Source organism: Eublepharis macularius, chromosome 14 (genome assembly GCF_028583425.1).
Source record: "Eublepharis macularius isolate TG4126 chromosome 14, MPM_Emac_v1.0, whole genome shotgun sequence".
Classification (NCBI taxonomy): Eukaryota; Metazoa; Chordata; class Lepidosauria; order Squamata; family Eublepharidae; genus Eublepharis; species Eublepharis macularius.
Genome location: NC_072803.1, coordinates 60,734,240 through 60,751,094, shown reverse-complemented (window position 1 = coordinate 60,751,094; position 16,855 = coordinate 60,734,240). Strand labels below are relative to the sequence as shown.

The following is a 16,855-nucleotide window of genomic DNA, read 5'->3' as shown; positions in this document are numbered from 1 at the left end:
TGAGAAAAGTTTGTTTTAATAGGTATTGGAGTAAAACTTCCATTTAGTGTAAAATGGTAATCATGCTCTTTCTAAAGGAAATTAAAACAGTTTTTGAAGGGCCTCCTTACACTCCGCCCCCAAGGGTGCAGAGAGGGCGAGGAAGCATGCCCTAACCCTCGGCTATTCCTTGCAGGTGGAAGAGCTGGCCCTACATGCGCACGCAGCGCCCCACACCCCACACCACCTGCCTCCCTGACACAATTCCTGATTCCAATATCATTGGGAGTGGAAATATCAGAATCGGGAATTATCAGGAGGAGGGGTTCCTGCAAACTTTGATATGGCTGATCTGATACCAGAAATACCTGGCATTTTATCAGGTTGGAATAGCCAACGCCACCCTCCTAGTTATGCTTCCTTCATTGTCAAGGCCAGCAGACCAAAAGCGGTCAGGGCCGGAAGCTCAAGCTGTAGTCAGGATACCAGCAGCTGTAGTCTGGAAGCCAAGGAGGAATCCGCTCCCCCGCTGAGTGATTTCACCTTGTGGTCCTGCTGCTTCCCCCAGCATGCGAGCACAGAGGGGCAGGAGGCGTGACATCCCTTTCTCTGGGCAGCAGAGGGGCTTTGTGGCTCACCCCAACCCAGGGGTTTGAAGACCTGCCTGTGCCATTGCATGTTGCAGCGAGCCAGGCAGTGCCTGTGCCTTGCTGTGTGTCTCTGAGCAACATTACTCTGAAATCCGTGCTTAGGACTGAAGGTAGTTCCTCTCTGAGCCATAGGCAGGCGCTCAGGACTTGCTGTGTCCTGCGACAGTGGTTGTGCCACGCTTCGATTTTCTGTAGACTGCAGACTGAAAATCGCTTCTTACGTAATAGCAGGATTGGGGGTTCAAAACCTTCTGAACACCCACCAATCTAAATATCCCTAAATAGCCCTTAAAATAAACCACGCTCCTCTTGGCCCATGGGTGAGTACTGCAAATGACATTGATGCAATGAAATTGGCAGCCAGTGGCGTAAGAAGTTTTTGATGCTGGTGTCTTTGACCCTACTGATGATGATCGGGGGGGGGGGGGGGCTGCTGCCTCTTGGCATCCTCTTGGCTGTTCTTCGCTGCAGCCAAACTACAGGCTCCTGTGGTGGTCATGGACTTGGTGGGGGGGGGGGGGCAGGGCAAAGGGACGAGCCCAAGGCACCTGGGCTTCAGGTGGGGTTCATGGGTTTCTTCTCCTCCCGCTGCAGATCACAATGGCACCCAGTCAGGCCAGGTGGAGTTTACCAAAGCATGGGAGGATTATTATAAGAAACTAGGTAAATAACCTAACTCCTACAAACCTCCTCATGGCCTTTGTTCATTTATTCGCTTTATTTTTCATCACAAATACACGCCGTCAGGCTCCATTTCATATGGCTTGAGACTTTTGCGCACCTTCAGCACTTCCACCTTCCATTGTGCCGTGTAGCTCGGGGTGCTGCGCGCTTTGTGCGGTTCCGGAACACCTGCATGACGCCATGCCCTCTCCGCACAGTGCTGCTTCTTGGGTTTGGTGTTTAAAGTCATGAGCCAGTTCCTGCCCTTATCCCTGAAAACATGTTGAGTGGCGCATGCTGGAATCTCAGCAGCCAGAGTTGTTGGGGGGATAGACTCCCATGTGAGATGAATTGTTCCTTGTCCTTCCCTGTGATCAGCAAAATCAGAAGGAAAGAGTAAAACGAGTCTCTGAAAGGTGCAAGAAGAGGGCAACCTGACCTAATGCCATCATTTACACTGGGTATAGGATTGGCATGAAACTTGTGATCTTAAAAACACCCAACTGAGTGTGCATGAACCCATGTGTAACAGAGCTGGGTTTTCTTTGCAAATTAAATCTCTTGCGACAGAAGGAATGTGAGCATGTGCCAAAAAATCAAGTTCGCTCTGAAGGAGGACTGTTCTCCTTAGAAAGTGTATGGTTTCCCATTACCCTTCTCCCAATAATTTCTAGCGACGTCCTCTTCCCATTTTGCTCGTGGGGAGAGAGGAGCAGTCTGTTTTCTCTTCTTACTCCCCCCCCCAATGTCATCTTAGTTTTTAATTACTTCCCCACCTTCAATAAATTAGCCGCCCCCAGGGTGAAAACACTTCGCCTTGAGACCCCTTTCCCCCCCCACTGTGTCCTTTCGGCCTGGCCTACTTGGAGCCTCTGATTCTGCTTGGAAGAAAAGGCCTTGAAGGAGGCCTTTGTTGGCCTTAGCAGGCGGAGCTGCCATGCTGGCCCTGACCCCTCGCAAGGCAAGTTCCTGACTTCTAGCCTTGGTCGAGCCTTTTAAGTGCCTCCAACGCCTCCCCCAGCCAGGCCTCCGATGCCCTCCTCCACCCACTTCACACTTGCAGCGCGTGATCTTTGCTCCTTTCCTCCCAGCTGTCCTTGCTTCAAAACACCCTCTCCAGAGCGGCTCTTGCAGTCGGTCTCCCCGGATGGTCAGAAGGCTCTTCTCCTTCATAGTGTTCCTGCTTTGCATTTCTGCCCCCCCCCCACTTTCCTTAAACGTGTGTTACTTTCCTCGTGTGCATTTTCATTTGCCCTCCCCTGAATCTCTGTCTCCTGGCTTATAATTTTTATTACGTGGTTCTTTTTTCAAGTGGGGGGAGAAGCCTCTCGCTCTCGTGCATCCCAGTGCAGAGACAGAACTAGCCTCCTGCTGACTGTGGCCCGAAAACCCGGAAGCAGCCCTCCCCCAGTGTCCTTCCCGCCCCCCAGTCAGGAAGCATGCCTACAGCAGTCTGGGTTCAGACCTCACTACCCATGTAAGGTATTCTCCGAAGAGCACGACCTTGGCTGAGCTTCTGTACAGGCCACTGGTGCAGTTCAGATGCAACACCGTCTCTGGCCTTGGCTTTTCATTACATGATGGAGTCTGGAGGATCCTTGAGCCCCTCCGGCCTCCCCTTGTGCAGGGCTGAAACTCTGGAGCACTTTTGCTTTTTTGGCAAACCATCATTCTGTGACGGTCACAAGCTGTGGCCTGTTCTCTTCCCTCCGTACCAGGATGAAACCTTGGGTATATATTTACGGTGCCCCCTCTCCCTTCTGCTAAAGAATCTGCATTGGCTACTGATCGGCTTCTGGGCTGAATTCATAGTGCTTATTATGACTTGGCCCTGCGTGGTCTGGGTCCAGGGTATATGAAGGCCTGCCTGCTCCTGTGTAGACATACCTGATTGCTGTGATCATCACCTGAAGCCCTATTCCATATGCCATCTGTATCTGAAATAAGGTGGGTGGCCATGTAAGGTGGGGCTTTTTCTCTGATGGCAGCTCAGTTATGGAACACGTCCCACCAATACTCAGCTGGTGCGGAAGATGCAAAATTTCAGGCACAGGCTAAAAGGCCTTGCTTGTACCCAGGTTTTCTGTTCATTTTGAAATGTCATCTCAATACGTGAGTGTAAACTGCCTTGAGCATTTCTGGGGTGGGGTGGAAATGTTTTAAGTAAAATGGACCTGTGCTTTGGAATTCCAGTTTGGAGAGAGAAGAACTCAACAGTTGTTTTGATTCAGACAAAATGAGCTTGCTGCAGAAGTGTTCAAATTTTTTGAGCCATGCACGAGGGGAGGGAGGGGGCACAGGGTCCCCCAAGCACATCACAACAAACCAGGAGGGTTTGAACTGCACCAGTGACTTGCTCAGAAACATGGAAGAGAATGAGTAAATCTCACTCTGGTGTGTTGCCATAAGGTTTTTCTGGTAGAGAAGTGAAATGTTGCCCCACTTTTGATCGAAGGAGGAGATGCTTGGAAGACTGAGCTGCTGTTAGGTTGGATCCTGTAAATCAGAGCCTCTTACATCAGTGGAAGGCTTTGGAGGGGGCAGCAGGGGGAACTGTCACCATTAGCAGAAGACTAATGCATCTTCTGTTATTAGAGGGATGGAATTGAAAACCTTGACGAACATACCTGAGGTTGATACCAACTTCTGAACCCTAAGTTAGAGGTGGTGCTGAGCGTATCCTGCTCTTGCCCTTGCCTAGGCTTGGAAAATGGCCTTTTTGACACAGAACTGAGTTGCTAAGCCTTCATGGGCTGTGAAGGCTGTGTTAGAAAGAAGTGTGTTTGTGGCTGTTCAGAAACCTGCTTAGGATCCACGAGGAGCCACACGGGGCAGAAGAGGAAAGGTTGCTGAAAGCTTTCTTACCAAACTGTGGCCTAATTCCCTCCAGGCTGGTAAGTCTGGGATTTGCAGACAGAGGCTTGAGTGATACAGTTCTAAGGACCAGCCAAGTTCCCTCCACACACAAGATGCAGGTGCCAGGAGGAGGGTAGAAGGTTAGGTTAGCACCCTTCTTTCTGACATGGTAGCTCTCTGGATATGGGGAGTCCTTTGAAGGTTGACAAACTTGTAGCCCTGCAACCTCTGAGCATGGTGTTAAAGCAATCTGCGCCCAGGCCTGTGATGGGACCCGAAGAGCTCTCCCCTAAAAGACTGTGGGTGTTTCCCACCTTCAAAGGTGATTGAAGCTTCCCTTTTTGTCTCCAGAGCACTTCAGCAAGGGATGCAAATGGGACGGGTGCATGCACAGCTGATGTTGGGAGACGTGCCAGACCGCTGCCATCCCTGCTACCAGTTGTGTGGAGCTCGGCAGGAGCCTCTTTTTCCTTTGCAGAGTGGAAATTAGGCAGAAGTGGTCCCCGGTGCTGCTGCAGAACTGGGGGGCAAACCGGAAAGAGAAATAAATGGAGTGTGTGTGGTGGGGAGGGGAGATGGGAGAAGCAGCCATAGGTGTTCCTGGAGTTCCACGTCCAGAAACGTGCTTGTTTGTCCTGATCCCTTTTCCCTTGGCCTTGTGAGCATAGAGGAATCTGCTTCGGAGAGCCCGGTGCCAAGATCACCCTGCCGCCTTCTTCTCCCAAGTGCTGTTCTGTCTCTGCTTCCGCCGTGGCTTTCCCGCTACAGCTTGAACAGAGGAAGCTGCAGTCCGGACCAGTCGGCTCCTTACCACAAAGAGATGCCTTGCCTCCCGCAGCTCATTCAGGAGCGAGAGCGATGCCAGGGGAAGGGCAGCGTAGATCAGGGCATCTGCTCCACTATCCTGCAGAGTCGTTGGTCGTTGGGCAAAACAGTTCCCTGCCCCGGTGGCCATCTTTCCTGTGTTGTCTTTGTGTAGGTCAACAGACCCAGCCGCAGAACAGCCAACCGGATTACAGCAAGGCGTGGGAGGATTATTACAAGAAACAGAGTGAGTCGAACTGAGCTGCGGGAGCGGAAGAGTGAGCAGAGACCGTGTTTCCTGGACAGCGGAGTGGAGGCCTGATGAGTCGGCTCCACGCCTGGGCGAGGGCTGGCCAGCAAATTCTGTTTGTCACCCACATCGGTTTCTCCCCACAGTTATCTTTTTGGCATCACAAGCATTGACATCCTTGGGGGACCGGATTGGGGGCTGCTGCCCCCATTCTTTGTTTGCTCCAAAGGGGGAGGGGTCTTCCGATTCTGTAATTTCAGATAAAAAAATGTGGTTGTGTGCAGAGAGAGCATGGTCGAGGCAGGGGGAGTCAAGTTAAAAGGCACGGGGTGTCATGGGCCGGGTCTTAAGTAGGGAACAGAAGTGGGCAGTTACCAGGGCCCACAAGTGGGACGCTACGAGTTGCCCTGGTAGAAGGGGAAAAGCCACTTTGCATATTGGAACGGGGGGGGTCTGATCTTCGGAGGGGGGCCAGTGCAAAGCAGCCATTTCGGCTTGCTGCGTCTTGGCTTCACCCATTTCCCTATCTTGCCAAGGCTAGATAGAGTGTGGCTTGTGCCTGCAGATCAGGCTGTCCCCCCAGAAGAGTCACTGCTGCAAAACCCCCACCCCGTGTTCAGTTGGTCACAACGTTCACGACAAGCCCTTTTGGCCTGAAGTTTCTGCTGTGTAGGGAAACCCTAGACTAGAATATCCCCCCCTTCCTGGCCTTCTAGCTTTGTACGGCAGCGAGAGTTTGATGCAAGGAGGAGGAGGCTTCAGAAGCTTCTTTTTTCTCCCAGACACTTGAGACATCAAGTCTTCTTGTGCCTTCTGTCAATTAGACAGTCCCTCGCTCTGTGCTAGCATAATGGTTAACTGTGGTTTCTTCTTGACCAAGGTTAAGCGCCGCAGCTGAATGCCTAAACCATGATTAGGGGTCGGCTGCAGGATGTGAAATTGTTGTCGGCAGCCAGCTTATGACCCGTCTGCCTTAAGTGTAGTTAAGTAGTGAATCTACACCAAGCATCCATGACTAAGGCAGAATCCTTTCCTGTCCAGCCTGCCGATGACAAGGAGCTCAGCAGGCCTCTGGAGCCCACACACCCATAAGGGACATAACGTGCATACGTTATTAGCCAGGGTTAAGGCAATAAGCCCCAATTAGCACTAATCACGGTTGAAAGTTGTGTCTGTATTGGGAGCGGGCTTGGTGGCTGTGAGCAAGCTTCCTGTCTCTTGATTCTTCGTGTGTGTTTCTCTTTCTCCAGGTCACGCCGCTACTGCTGCTTCTCAAGCAAGCTCCCAGCCAGACTACACAATGGCCTGGGCAGAGTATTACAGACAGCAAGCGGCATATTACGGGCAGACATTAGGGCAAGCTCAGGCCCACAGCCAGGTAGGTCTTCTGCTCTTGCCTCCATCCCTACCACAGCCTGCTTTCCTGGCCGACTGTCCTGTGTTCTCTGTTCAGTCTCACAGGTGTCTCCCGGAATGTCCAGACATTTGAACTGAAAGGGAAAAAGACCCAACTCTCGTTTCCCAAACGTTTCCCTGCCTAGTTACTTAGTAGTGATCTAAATCAACCTAGGCAAGCGGATGTCGCTTATCCATGGTGGGTTGGCTAGCTGCTAGCACAGCACAGAAATGATGATAATATTTCATGGAGTTACTCATAATCCTAGCCGTGTATTTTATTTTTGAATTACCCACCATCGCAGGAGCCCCCGCCCTCTGCACCCTGCGTGAATCATCTTAATCAGATACCTTTGGAAGTGACCCGTGTAGACATGCAAGAGGCATTGTGCTCTGAGAGGCAACTTTGCCTTGTCTGCACAATAGGACTTATCCTCTGTCGTCTTCCAGCAGCGGCTCTCTGAGAGGTCAAGATCAGTAAATCGGCAAACTCGCCTCACGTTCACAGGAGCTTTTATGTCTTACGGAGCATTAGCCGTTCTCGCAAGCCACACTACTGTGTTCTGGCATGCAGTTCTGAAGTCTAAGTCTCAGATGCTGGAAGCAGAGGGTGGTTGTTATCTTTCTAACCTGCTTGCAGAGAGGTTTGGCGAACCACTGTTGGAGCTCCCGACCGACAAAATCGCTAACCAGAGGTCAAATCCGTATAACCACACATTCATAAATAATTGAAATATATATTTTAGAAAGCTGGGCCCTCATCACCACTTGCAGTTTTTTTTTTAAAAAAGCATACATAGCTTTTGTGCGTTCCTTGGCCTTCTACAGAGACGTCGGAGCATGGTGCCTACCCTCCAGCAGCCTCCCCTCAAGCCTTGAATTGCGTAAATGATGATCTGACGTGATGCAGATTCTGAATCTTCAGCCTTCCCAGCTTTTTGATCCTGGCCATGACGGAGGCAGGAGGCTTAAGTTTTGACTTCCTTTTCCAACCTGCCCCAGCAACTGTTGGGAAGGCTTAGAGGAGAGGAGGTTTCCTGCTCTGACATCTGCCTCCGTGTCTTCTCAATCAGTTTCGCAGGGCATTGACAAGCTGCCAGTTGCCATCCCTATGCTGTGGCATAACGATACTACCGTTGCCCTTGAGTAGGTTAGTAGCTGGCACTGTGGCTAGTTTTCTGGAACCCGGTGCACTTGCAGGTGTTAGGCTGAAGGGTTTCTGTAGATTTGCCTTCTCAAATAAATCAGCTGCGCCAACAAGCAAATAAGAGGGATAGCAGCCCTTCAGAGCTCCCCGCCCCCCCCCCCCCCCGCCTTACGTGTACACAAATTCAGAAGCCCAAAGTGCATCGGCTTCCTGACCCAATATAGCCTTGGCGAGGAAGTTGAAAGTGACCCTAGAGAAGGGCCAGGCTTGTGGTTTTGATACGTCTGCTCTGTAGCGGCGAGCCGTTTGAAAAGGGAGTGTTTCCGTGTGGCTCGTGAACAGCAGCCGCCTTGTTGATTCCAAAATACAAGCAAAAAATCTCTGCTTTGCTTTAAAAATATCCCAGAAAGTACAAGCTTCTCACCTGTATGAAGGTGCCAATGCGCTCCAAAGCATGTGGGTGATCAAAATATCGAGAGTGCTTGAATGCGACTTCTGATGGTCCAACAGCAGACCGGGAAGGGGGCATGGCCAAGTGGTAGAGAGGACCTGCCTGGCGTGCAAACCGCCCTGAATTCAATCCCCGGCATCTTCCGAGTGAAAAAAGGCTCCAGCAGGGGGTGATGTGTGGAAAACCTCAGCCTGAGACCCTGGAGAGTTGCCGCCAGTAGAGAAGAGCAGACTAATTTGGATGGGCCAAGGGATCTTGTTCCATAGAAGGCGACTTCAAGGGTGTTCAGAGAGTCAGCAGTTCTGTGGTTAGCAAAAACCAAAAATGTATTTATGTATCACATCAATTATATCCTGCCTTTTCTTGAAGCTCAAGGTGGGTTACAAATCATAATTTTAAAGAATCACAATTTAAAAGCAACAAAATAAAACACCGAATATGTGCCTCCTCGACCCAAAAGATGCCTGTAGCTTATACCCCATTCGAAGCCCTGGCAAATAAGATGGCCCTGCAGCCCCCTCTGGCAGTTTCTAGAGACAGAAAATTTAAGAAAAATCAAAGAAAATGAGAGATGCTTGATTCTTGTTGTAAAGTTTTATTGCTACCAACTCTGGCTTACCCTTAGCACAGACTTTTGATTTAATTTAGCATATGGAGGGGTCATTTAGTAGAAAAAGAGCTGCAGGAACTCATTAGCATAACTCATTAGCATATGCCACACCCCTTGAGTGGGCCAAAATGGCCAGGAATTGGCTGCTGCCAGATGGGGGAGTGTTCCCCCTCCTGGCAGTGGCCCGATCAGGGCCCTTTTGGCCCCAATCCAGGCCGAAACAGGCCCAGAATGGCTCAAAATGGCCATTTTGGGCACGTTTTGGCCTGGATTGGGCAAAAAAACGGCCCACATCGGGTCATTGCTGGGCAGGGGAGGGGTCCTCCACCAGGCACTGACCCAATCCTGGTGGTTTCAGTCCTGATCCCGGCCGAAAAGGGCCAAAAGTGGCCATTTGGGGTGCATTTGGGCCTGGATTAGGGCGGAAAGAGCCAGGACCAGGTCAGTGCCAGGCAGGGAAGGATTCCCCCACCCGGCACCAACCTGATCCCGGCTGTTCCTGCACCGATCCCAGCGGCAATGGGGCCAAAATAGCCGAAAGTGGTCATTTGGGGCCTTTCAGGCCCAGATCCAGGCCGAAATGGCCTGGATTGGGTCGGAGTCGGGTGGGGGAAACCTTCCCTGCCTGGTACTGACCCGGCCCGGGCTGTTTTGGCCCTGACCCGGGCCCAAAATGGCTGAAAATGACCCTTTTGGGCCACAATTGAGCTGAAATGACCGGGGCTGGGTCACTGCTGGGCGGGAGAGGCTTTTCCCACCTTACAATGACCCAATCTGGGCCCATTTGGCCCTGAAATGGGCCCGTTCAGCCCCGAAACAGGCCCAAAATGCCCCCAGATGGCCATATTGGGCCCATTTCGGCAATGGCTAGGACTTAGTTGGTGCCCAGTAGGTGAGGCTTCCCCCACCCGGCACCAACCTGAACCTGGCCGTTTTGGCCCCGATCCAGGCCGTGTCGGCCCTTATCCAGGCCAAAACAGGGACAAAATGGCCATTTGAGGCTCGTTTTGCCCCAGTTTGGGGACGGAGCAGCCGGGATCGCATCGGTGCTGGGTGAGGGAAGGTTCCCCCACCCGGCACCAACCCGATCCCAGCCGTTACGGCCACTATCTGAGCCGAAATGGGCCAAAAATGGCCATTTTGGGGCCAAAATGGCTGGGACCTGGTCGGTGCTGGGTGAGGGAGGGTTCACCATCCGGCACCAGCCCGATCCTGGCCATTTCACCTACGATCTGGACTGTGTCTTGCCTTATCCAGGCCGAAACGGGAGATAAATTGCCATTTGGGGCCCATATCGGCCCAAATCAGGACCGAAATGTCCAGGACCGGGTCAGTACCTGGCGGGGAAGGTTTCCCCCACCTGGCACCAACCCAATCCGGGCCGTTTTGGCCCCGATCCAGGCCACTTCGGCCACGAAGCGAGCCTAAAATGGCCATTTGGGGCAGTTTCAGCCCGTATCAGGGCTGAAATGGCTGGGACCGGGTTTGCGCTGGGTGGGGGAGGCTTCCCCCGCCCAGCACCAGCCCGATACGGGCTTTTCTGGCCCCGAAACGGGCCCCAAATGGCCATTTGCGGCCCGTTTCACCCCTAGTATGGGCCGAAATGGCTGGGACCGAATTGGTTCTGGGAGGGGGTCCTTCCCCTGCCTGGCACTGGCCAGATCTGGGCCTTTTTGGCCCCGATCCGGGCCCTTTCTGCCCTGAAACGGGCCCAAAATTGCCGAAAATGGTCATTTGGGACCTGTTTTGGCCTGCATCAGAGCCGAAGCAGCCAGGACCAGGTTGGTGCTGGGCGGAGGAGGCTTCACCCACCTGTCACCGACCCGATCAGGGCTGTTTCTGCCCCAAAATGGCCAAAAATGGCCATTTTGGGCCCGTTTATGCCCGGATTGGGGACGAAATGGCTGGGATCAGATCGGTGCTGGGTGGGTGAAGCCTCCCCTGCCAAGCACTAACCCAGCCCCAGCCGTTTTGGCCCAGATTTGGGCTGTTTGGGCCCCAGTTGAGGCCTAAATGACCCTAAAGTTAGATGGTCAGGGCCACTTGACTTTGGGAACTGCCAGAATGCCATTCCGATGGGTTCCCCCTTGAAATGAGCCCTGAGCATATGACATCCTTCTTGGAGACACAGAGTACAAATTTTGCGTTCTCCCAGTGTTTCTGGGCTCTTGCTGAATTGCATACACACAACTGCTGTAGCACAGTGGTTAAGTGGTTGGGCTGCGAATTAGCACTCTGCTGGTTCGAATCCCATGACTGCCTTGAGCTCAGTACGTGGCCTTGGGTCAGCCACTTTTCTTAGCCCCAGCTGCATTGTGGGGATAATAATCACACCTAACTTGTTCACTGCTCTGGGTGAGGCACTAATCTGTCTACAAGAGCGGTATATATGTGCTGTTGTTGTTGATGATGATGATGATGATGATGATGATGATGATGATGATGATGATGATAACAACGACAACATCACCATTATTATTTTTAACTCCAGACACATGGACTAGGGAAATTGTCTTTCACAAAAGGGGCGTGGGGTTAGCAGCACCATGCCAGATGGGTCAGGCGCTTGCTCCCCTCAGATGTATGTGGGGTGTGGGGTGATTGGCTTCTGGCCAGCACACCTGTGACCTTGGAAGGTCCCTGACAGGCCACTGATGGAAGCAGGATGGGGGGCTCGGTCTGATCTGGGGCGGGGGCGGGGTGCTTGTGTTAAACGCATTAGACCTGTGCATGGAGGGCAAGGCCCATAAATGGCTGTTAGCCACGATAAGAAAATAGACCGCCCCTGCGCTTGGGAGTTTGTTTGGCAGGGGGTTCGTGGTGAATAGCTATTGAGTCCTGTTATCTGTGAATTCATCTAATGATTTTTGAAAGAATACAAGACCTGTGCTAGACCAGAACAGAGGAGGCCACCTAGTCCAACATCCTGCTTCCGAGAATGACCAGCCAGATAACTCTGGGAAGACTCAAAGCATGCTGTTGTCTGACTTTGTAAAGGTATTCTGCTTCTGCACAAGGAGGTTCTATGCCTAGATACCAGATGCTGGGGAGCAAAGATAAAGGGGGGGGCAGTTTTCTTCATGACCAGTTTTTGGGTGTCCCTGGTTAACCACAATAGGAAATGCAGAGGTCCGATTCCACTAGGCTGCTCTTCCATTATAGAGCTTTGCTGAGAAATGTTAACTGATTTTCTTTCTCCTTTCTCTTGCAGGAGCAGTAGGACAACGTCTGTGTGACTTTTTTTTTCCTCCTCACCCCCTTCTCTTTCTCTTGGAATCAATGTGGAAGTAAACCTTTTTGTAACAGAGGTTTCTAGATTTGCAGCATTTTGATGAAGACTTTTTGTTTGTTTTTTTGTGAAACACTAGTTGTTAGGATAATCTATACTGAACTTTTCTAAGAATCAGGAACAATTAGTAATGTACTAAACTTCATGGACATGCTGGGTAATTTGGGGGGCTAATTTTCTTCTCCCCCCCCCCCTTTGGCTTTTTTGTTTCCAAATTTGTAAGGAAAAAAAGAGAGAAAAACAAAGCAAATCTCTGGGATTCTTTTTGGAGGGAAGCCAGAGTACAGCCGGCACCAAAATGTACCCCAGAGCTGTGACATTTCAACAAGTGGGTTTTGTGTGTTTTTCCCCCTTCCTTGTGTTTTTAATTTTAAATCTTTTCTGTTGTAACAGAAAGAGGCTTGGAAGTCTTAGGTGGTATGTAACAAATTCTAAAAAAAGATAAATTTTTAAAAAACAGTATTTAAATATTCTTAAATATGTAAATTCATTAAATATTTTACTTCTAATTTCTTGTATCTTGGCTGTCTTTTGATTTTATTGCATTTTTTAAAAAAAACTGAATTATGGTATGTATTGTAATTATGTGACTTTATCAAGGCAGTTGCTGTCTTGCTGTCAGGCAGGTTATTGAGGGGGGGAATTTTGTAGGGGTTGTATAATTTCTAGAGATCTAAAGGGTTAATATAAAAAACTGTTTAATTTTTTAGCGATACTATTTTTTTCCATGTCTCCGTTGTTGGTTGCATTTGTGTATCTAAGACCTCCAAGCTCGTCTTAAAAAATAGAAAAAAAACAAACAAAATACCTTTTGTCTATTTCAGAAATAAATACTGTTATTTTTAATATTAAGAAGAAACTGCTATTAGTACCTTTAACAAACACTGTGGAACATTAAAACATATAAAATAGTAGTAGCTATTTTTTAATTCCAGGGTGTGTGTTGGCTTTCTCCCCCCATCATTTGTTTCAGTTTTGTTTTTTTTTCTTTTTAAGTATTTTCTTACCTTAATATTTGTCAAAATTTACCTAGAGAAATAAAATGAAAATCTAGTATTAACCACAGGTATGCGCTAAATAATTTTTTTGATTTAATAAAAGGGATAATATGGTTTCCAATGTTTACTGTAGTGTTTTCTTGTACAGATAACAGTGTATTTTTAAAGGAGAAAAAAAACCCAGAAGTAAAGCTATTTTTTCTTGACATTTTTAATTGACCTCCTGGGACATTCCGTTTTGAAATGTACTGAAGTGACTGTTCTAAGATCCTCCCCCCCCTTTATTTCTTTATAATGCTTGAAATGTCTAACTATACAGAGACACAATTGGATAATGTTGAGCATGATGTGTTTTAAACAAAGAAATTGTTCTTTTTATTTGACTGACAGTTGCATTTTACACTCTCTCTATAATAAAAAAAATCCCACAAGGTGTCTTGTGGGTTTAAGTATTAAATCTGTTTGGTCCCTACTCCTTTTCCTTCGAGACAGCCCGTAGAAGAAGCAGCCTTGAAACGAATGTGTTCTCAGCTAGCTTGGTTGGTTTGGGCAGATTCACTTGCAAAGTTTTATTGGACGGTGTGGCTCACAGTTTCCATTGTTGCCCAGTCTGCCTCTGTTGAACCCTATTATGTCGTGTCAAAGTGCTCCCTCTGTGTCACTGCAAAGAGCCTCCCCCCCCCCCAAGTGAGGTGCTGTGATAGTTAAATAACAATCCGGGGCCAAAAGATCATCCAGTGAAAGGAATCTCCTAGGGCTTCCTCTGCTGGCCTGCTCTCTTGGTTCTGTTGCATCTCAATCCTTCACACTCTTGGATTATGACTCTTTCCCATGTTTTTTTTTTAATCCACTATGCTCCTAACAATATTTTTGCCTCCACAAACTTCTCATGGTGTAGTCCTTTTGAGGGGGCAGGAATTAGGTTTCTCTTGTCCTCTTTCCAATTATTTCCCCTCTGCCAAATCCATGTCTCGGACTCAATAGTCAACCAATATATTGTGCAAATCCCTTCCTTATGTGTTTTCTGTCTCCTCCCCCATGCAAAGAAACTTTCAGTAGTTGCTCCCAACCTGATCTCATTCATACCCTGTGATAACGGTGCAGTCTACAATCTAGGTTCCTTTCCCACCCACCACCTCCACCCATTTACCCCCCTGAACACCCTGGCATCTGCTGGAACTTTTTTTTCAAAGACGACCCCATCTGCAAAAGTGGCGACTTGAAGGCCTATTGAAAGCCGGAAGAAGAAGGGGGGATATGGCATCTCTTAAATACACCTCCAGAGAATCAAGACAGGCACACGCATGAAAGATGGGATGGTAAAAGCCACTTGGGCAGAGAAGAGGGGGGAAAAATGGAAGAGGCAGAGGAGGTATAAATGCTGATGATGGGGATGGGAATTAGGGAGGGGGCATTACGGAGAAGACTTCCTTCTAATTCATCTTCCGAGCTCGGTGCCAAAAGAGCATTTGGCATGGGTCTCTGGGAGCAATTGTGTGATGATGAACCCTAAGGTGTCCCTTAATTGAAGACAGAGTATTGTTGCCCATCAGACCAAGAGCCATAAATGGTGCGGGAGAGAAGAGGAGAGGATGCATTTTCTTAAATGTATCTGTAAGTACAGATGAGTGACTCCCTAGTGAAATACCCGTAATATGAATTATGGAGCTCGACTCTGATGCAACCTTCGTTTGTTTGTTTGTTTTTAATATTGAGTGGGTGGGGCATCAGAGTTCGCAAAGGCCCTTGAAACTGGGCCAGCCATTAAGGAATGGCGCCTTGCAAAGCTGGTTTTTTCATCAGCAGTCTGGTGTCGGGGAAGAAGTCTTAAGTGCTTGAAAAGTTACCAAATCTAGCAATTGATTCCCTGCCCCCGCTTCTTTCCCGCCACCCCCTCTCGCATTAGACCTGCAGAATTATTGGCAGAAAGCATGGGGAGTCCGAAAGCAATCTGGGTTTCTTCTGCAGCGCTGTATCTTTCCATCTGTGTTGGCTCTTTGGATAACAGCCAGATACGTAGAACAGGCTTTGTCATTACCAGAATTGCTGTTGACTCACACTCAAGATCGGTTGTGCGCTCGATCCAGTTTGCTGGAAGTTAACTATATTTAGCCCTACACCTCATTGCCCCCCTCTGTCTTTTCACTCGACATCTTCAGCCAGTGCTCAGGTGCCCAACTCCTCCTCCCCTACTAAGGAAAGAAATTGTCCCATTGCATGAAACAAAAATTCCCAAGCCATCTGAATCAGGCCAGTGGTCCGTCTGGCCCAGCATCCTGGTTCACGCAATGGCCAACTAGTTGCCCTTGAGGACCAAACAAAGGGGGCATAGAAGCCAAGACTGCTGCTTTCAAGTCCAACACTGGACACAGAATCGCCACCAAGCTAAATGCCTCTGGGAAGCTCAGGCACAGAGTGTGACGGTGGCAGCAGCAGGCATTCAGAGGTATACTGCTGCTGAATATGGAGGCCCCCTAGCACTTGTGGCTAATAGTCATAGGGTTGGTTACTATGAGTTTGAATTAATTCGGTTGAAAATGGCCATAGTGTGTGTTGCCCAATGGCTGATGCAATGAATTCACCATGTCTACTGCTATAGGGTGCCCTGACCTGGATAGCCCAGGTGAGCCTGATCTCATCAGATCTCAGAAGCTAAGCAAGGTTTGGTTCCTGGCATCCATTCCAGTAGCAGAGATGACTTTCTCTAGAGTCAGAAGGGAGGCTTCAGCCAGAAGACATCTCTACTAGCAGCATGGATGGCGGGGAGGGGAATCTAGCCTGCTGTTTTAACCTTTTTTGATGCAGAGGTAAAAGCAAGATCACCCATCACTCATTTACGTCTTCTGACGGGTATGTGCATGACAAACCGTAGATCAAGCACTCCAGGCTGAAGTTGTGAAAGATGGAAATCCCAGCATGGTTTCGGGATAGAACGTTGGTGGCTTTGGCTGAGGATTCTGTGATGGGTGTGTGTAATTCACTCTGGGGGGTGTGGTCCTCTGGCGTGGGCTTCCAGAAACGAATGTTCGGTGATGCTGTACATGGATTGGGTGATCTGTGATAGCATTTTGCAGCTCTTGCTGGAAAGCCTTTCGATGAGAATGACCACGAGCTGCTCACAAGGGAACAAGGATCTTGTTTTCGAGACCCACCTAGAACTTGTGCTTTTGTGTCTATTTCCCTGTTTTCAGCCAAAACATCAGCTCCCAGAGCTGTTTGCGTCAACTGGCTTTGTTCAGAGAGGAACAGGTACAGGTCGGATGCTGACAGTTGCCAACAGGAAAGATGGGCCACTTCGCTGGAGCTCGACCTGTGCCCAGTTTAAGGGTGCTGGGCTGCTGGGTGGAGCCCCCTTCTGCTCATAACTACTTCCACCAGTCATTGGAAGCATTATGCTGGGATTTTTACAAGTGTCATTCTCTTCAGTCATGAAAGAGTTAACCTGTTTGTTTAGTTAGAGACAACTAGTTTGCCTGAGACCAGTTAGATGTCAAGTTGTTCTTCCCACCAGGGAATAATCTGTGAGCCCTCAGCCGATGGCTGATGAAAAGATTATTGCTTAATGCTTAATGAACGGAACTAAGATTGATTATTGGCTGACCAGTTTTATTGGGGAGCATTTGACATTCTTTCCTATTCTTGGGGCACCATTGATCCAGTTAGTTAGACCATTCCCTTTAGATCATAAGGATGTAGGAGCTAAGTTAAGTATTCTTTATTTTATCTCCAATGTACCCTATTTTCCCCTATATGTAGTAAACAT

General features: G+C 49.1%; 1 protein-coding gene across 2 annotated transcripts in view; it reads left to right on the top strand.

Annotated features, from left to right (window-relative positions):
- Nucleotides 1-13,549, top strand: part of FUBP3 (far upstream element binding protein 3) — a 65,869-nt gene extending 52,320 nt beyond the window's left edge. For both annotated transcript variants that reach the window (XM_054997596.1, XM_054997595.1), the window contains 3 exons: nucleotides 5,128-5,199; nucleotides 6,453-6,580; nucleotides 12,017-13,549. In XM_054997596.1, coding sequence (XP_054853571.1) covers nucleotides 5,128-5,199; nucleotides 6,453-6,580; nucleotides 12,017-12,025 — 209 coding nt within the window. In that variant the 3' untranslated portion in view covers nucleotides 12,026-13,549. The remainder of the gene's footprint in view (nucleotides 1-5,127; nucleotides 5,200-6,452; nucleotides 6,581-12,016) is intronic.
- The last annotated feature ends 3,306 nt before the right edge of the window (nucleotides 13,550-16,855 follow it).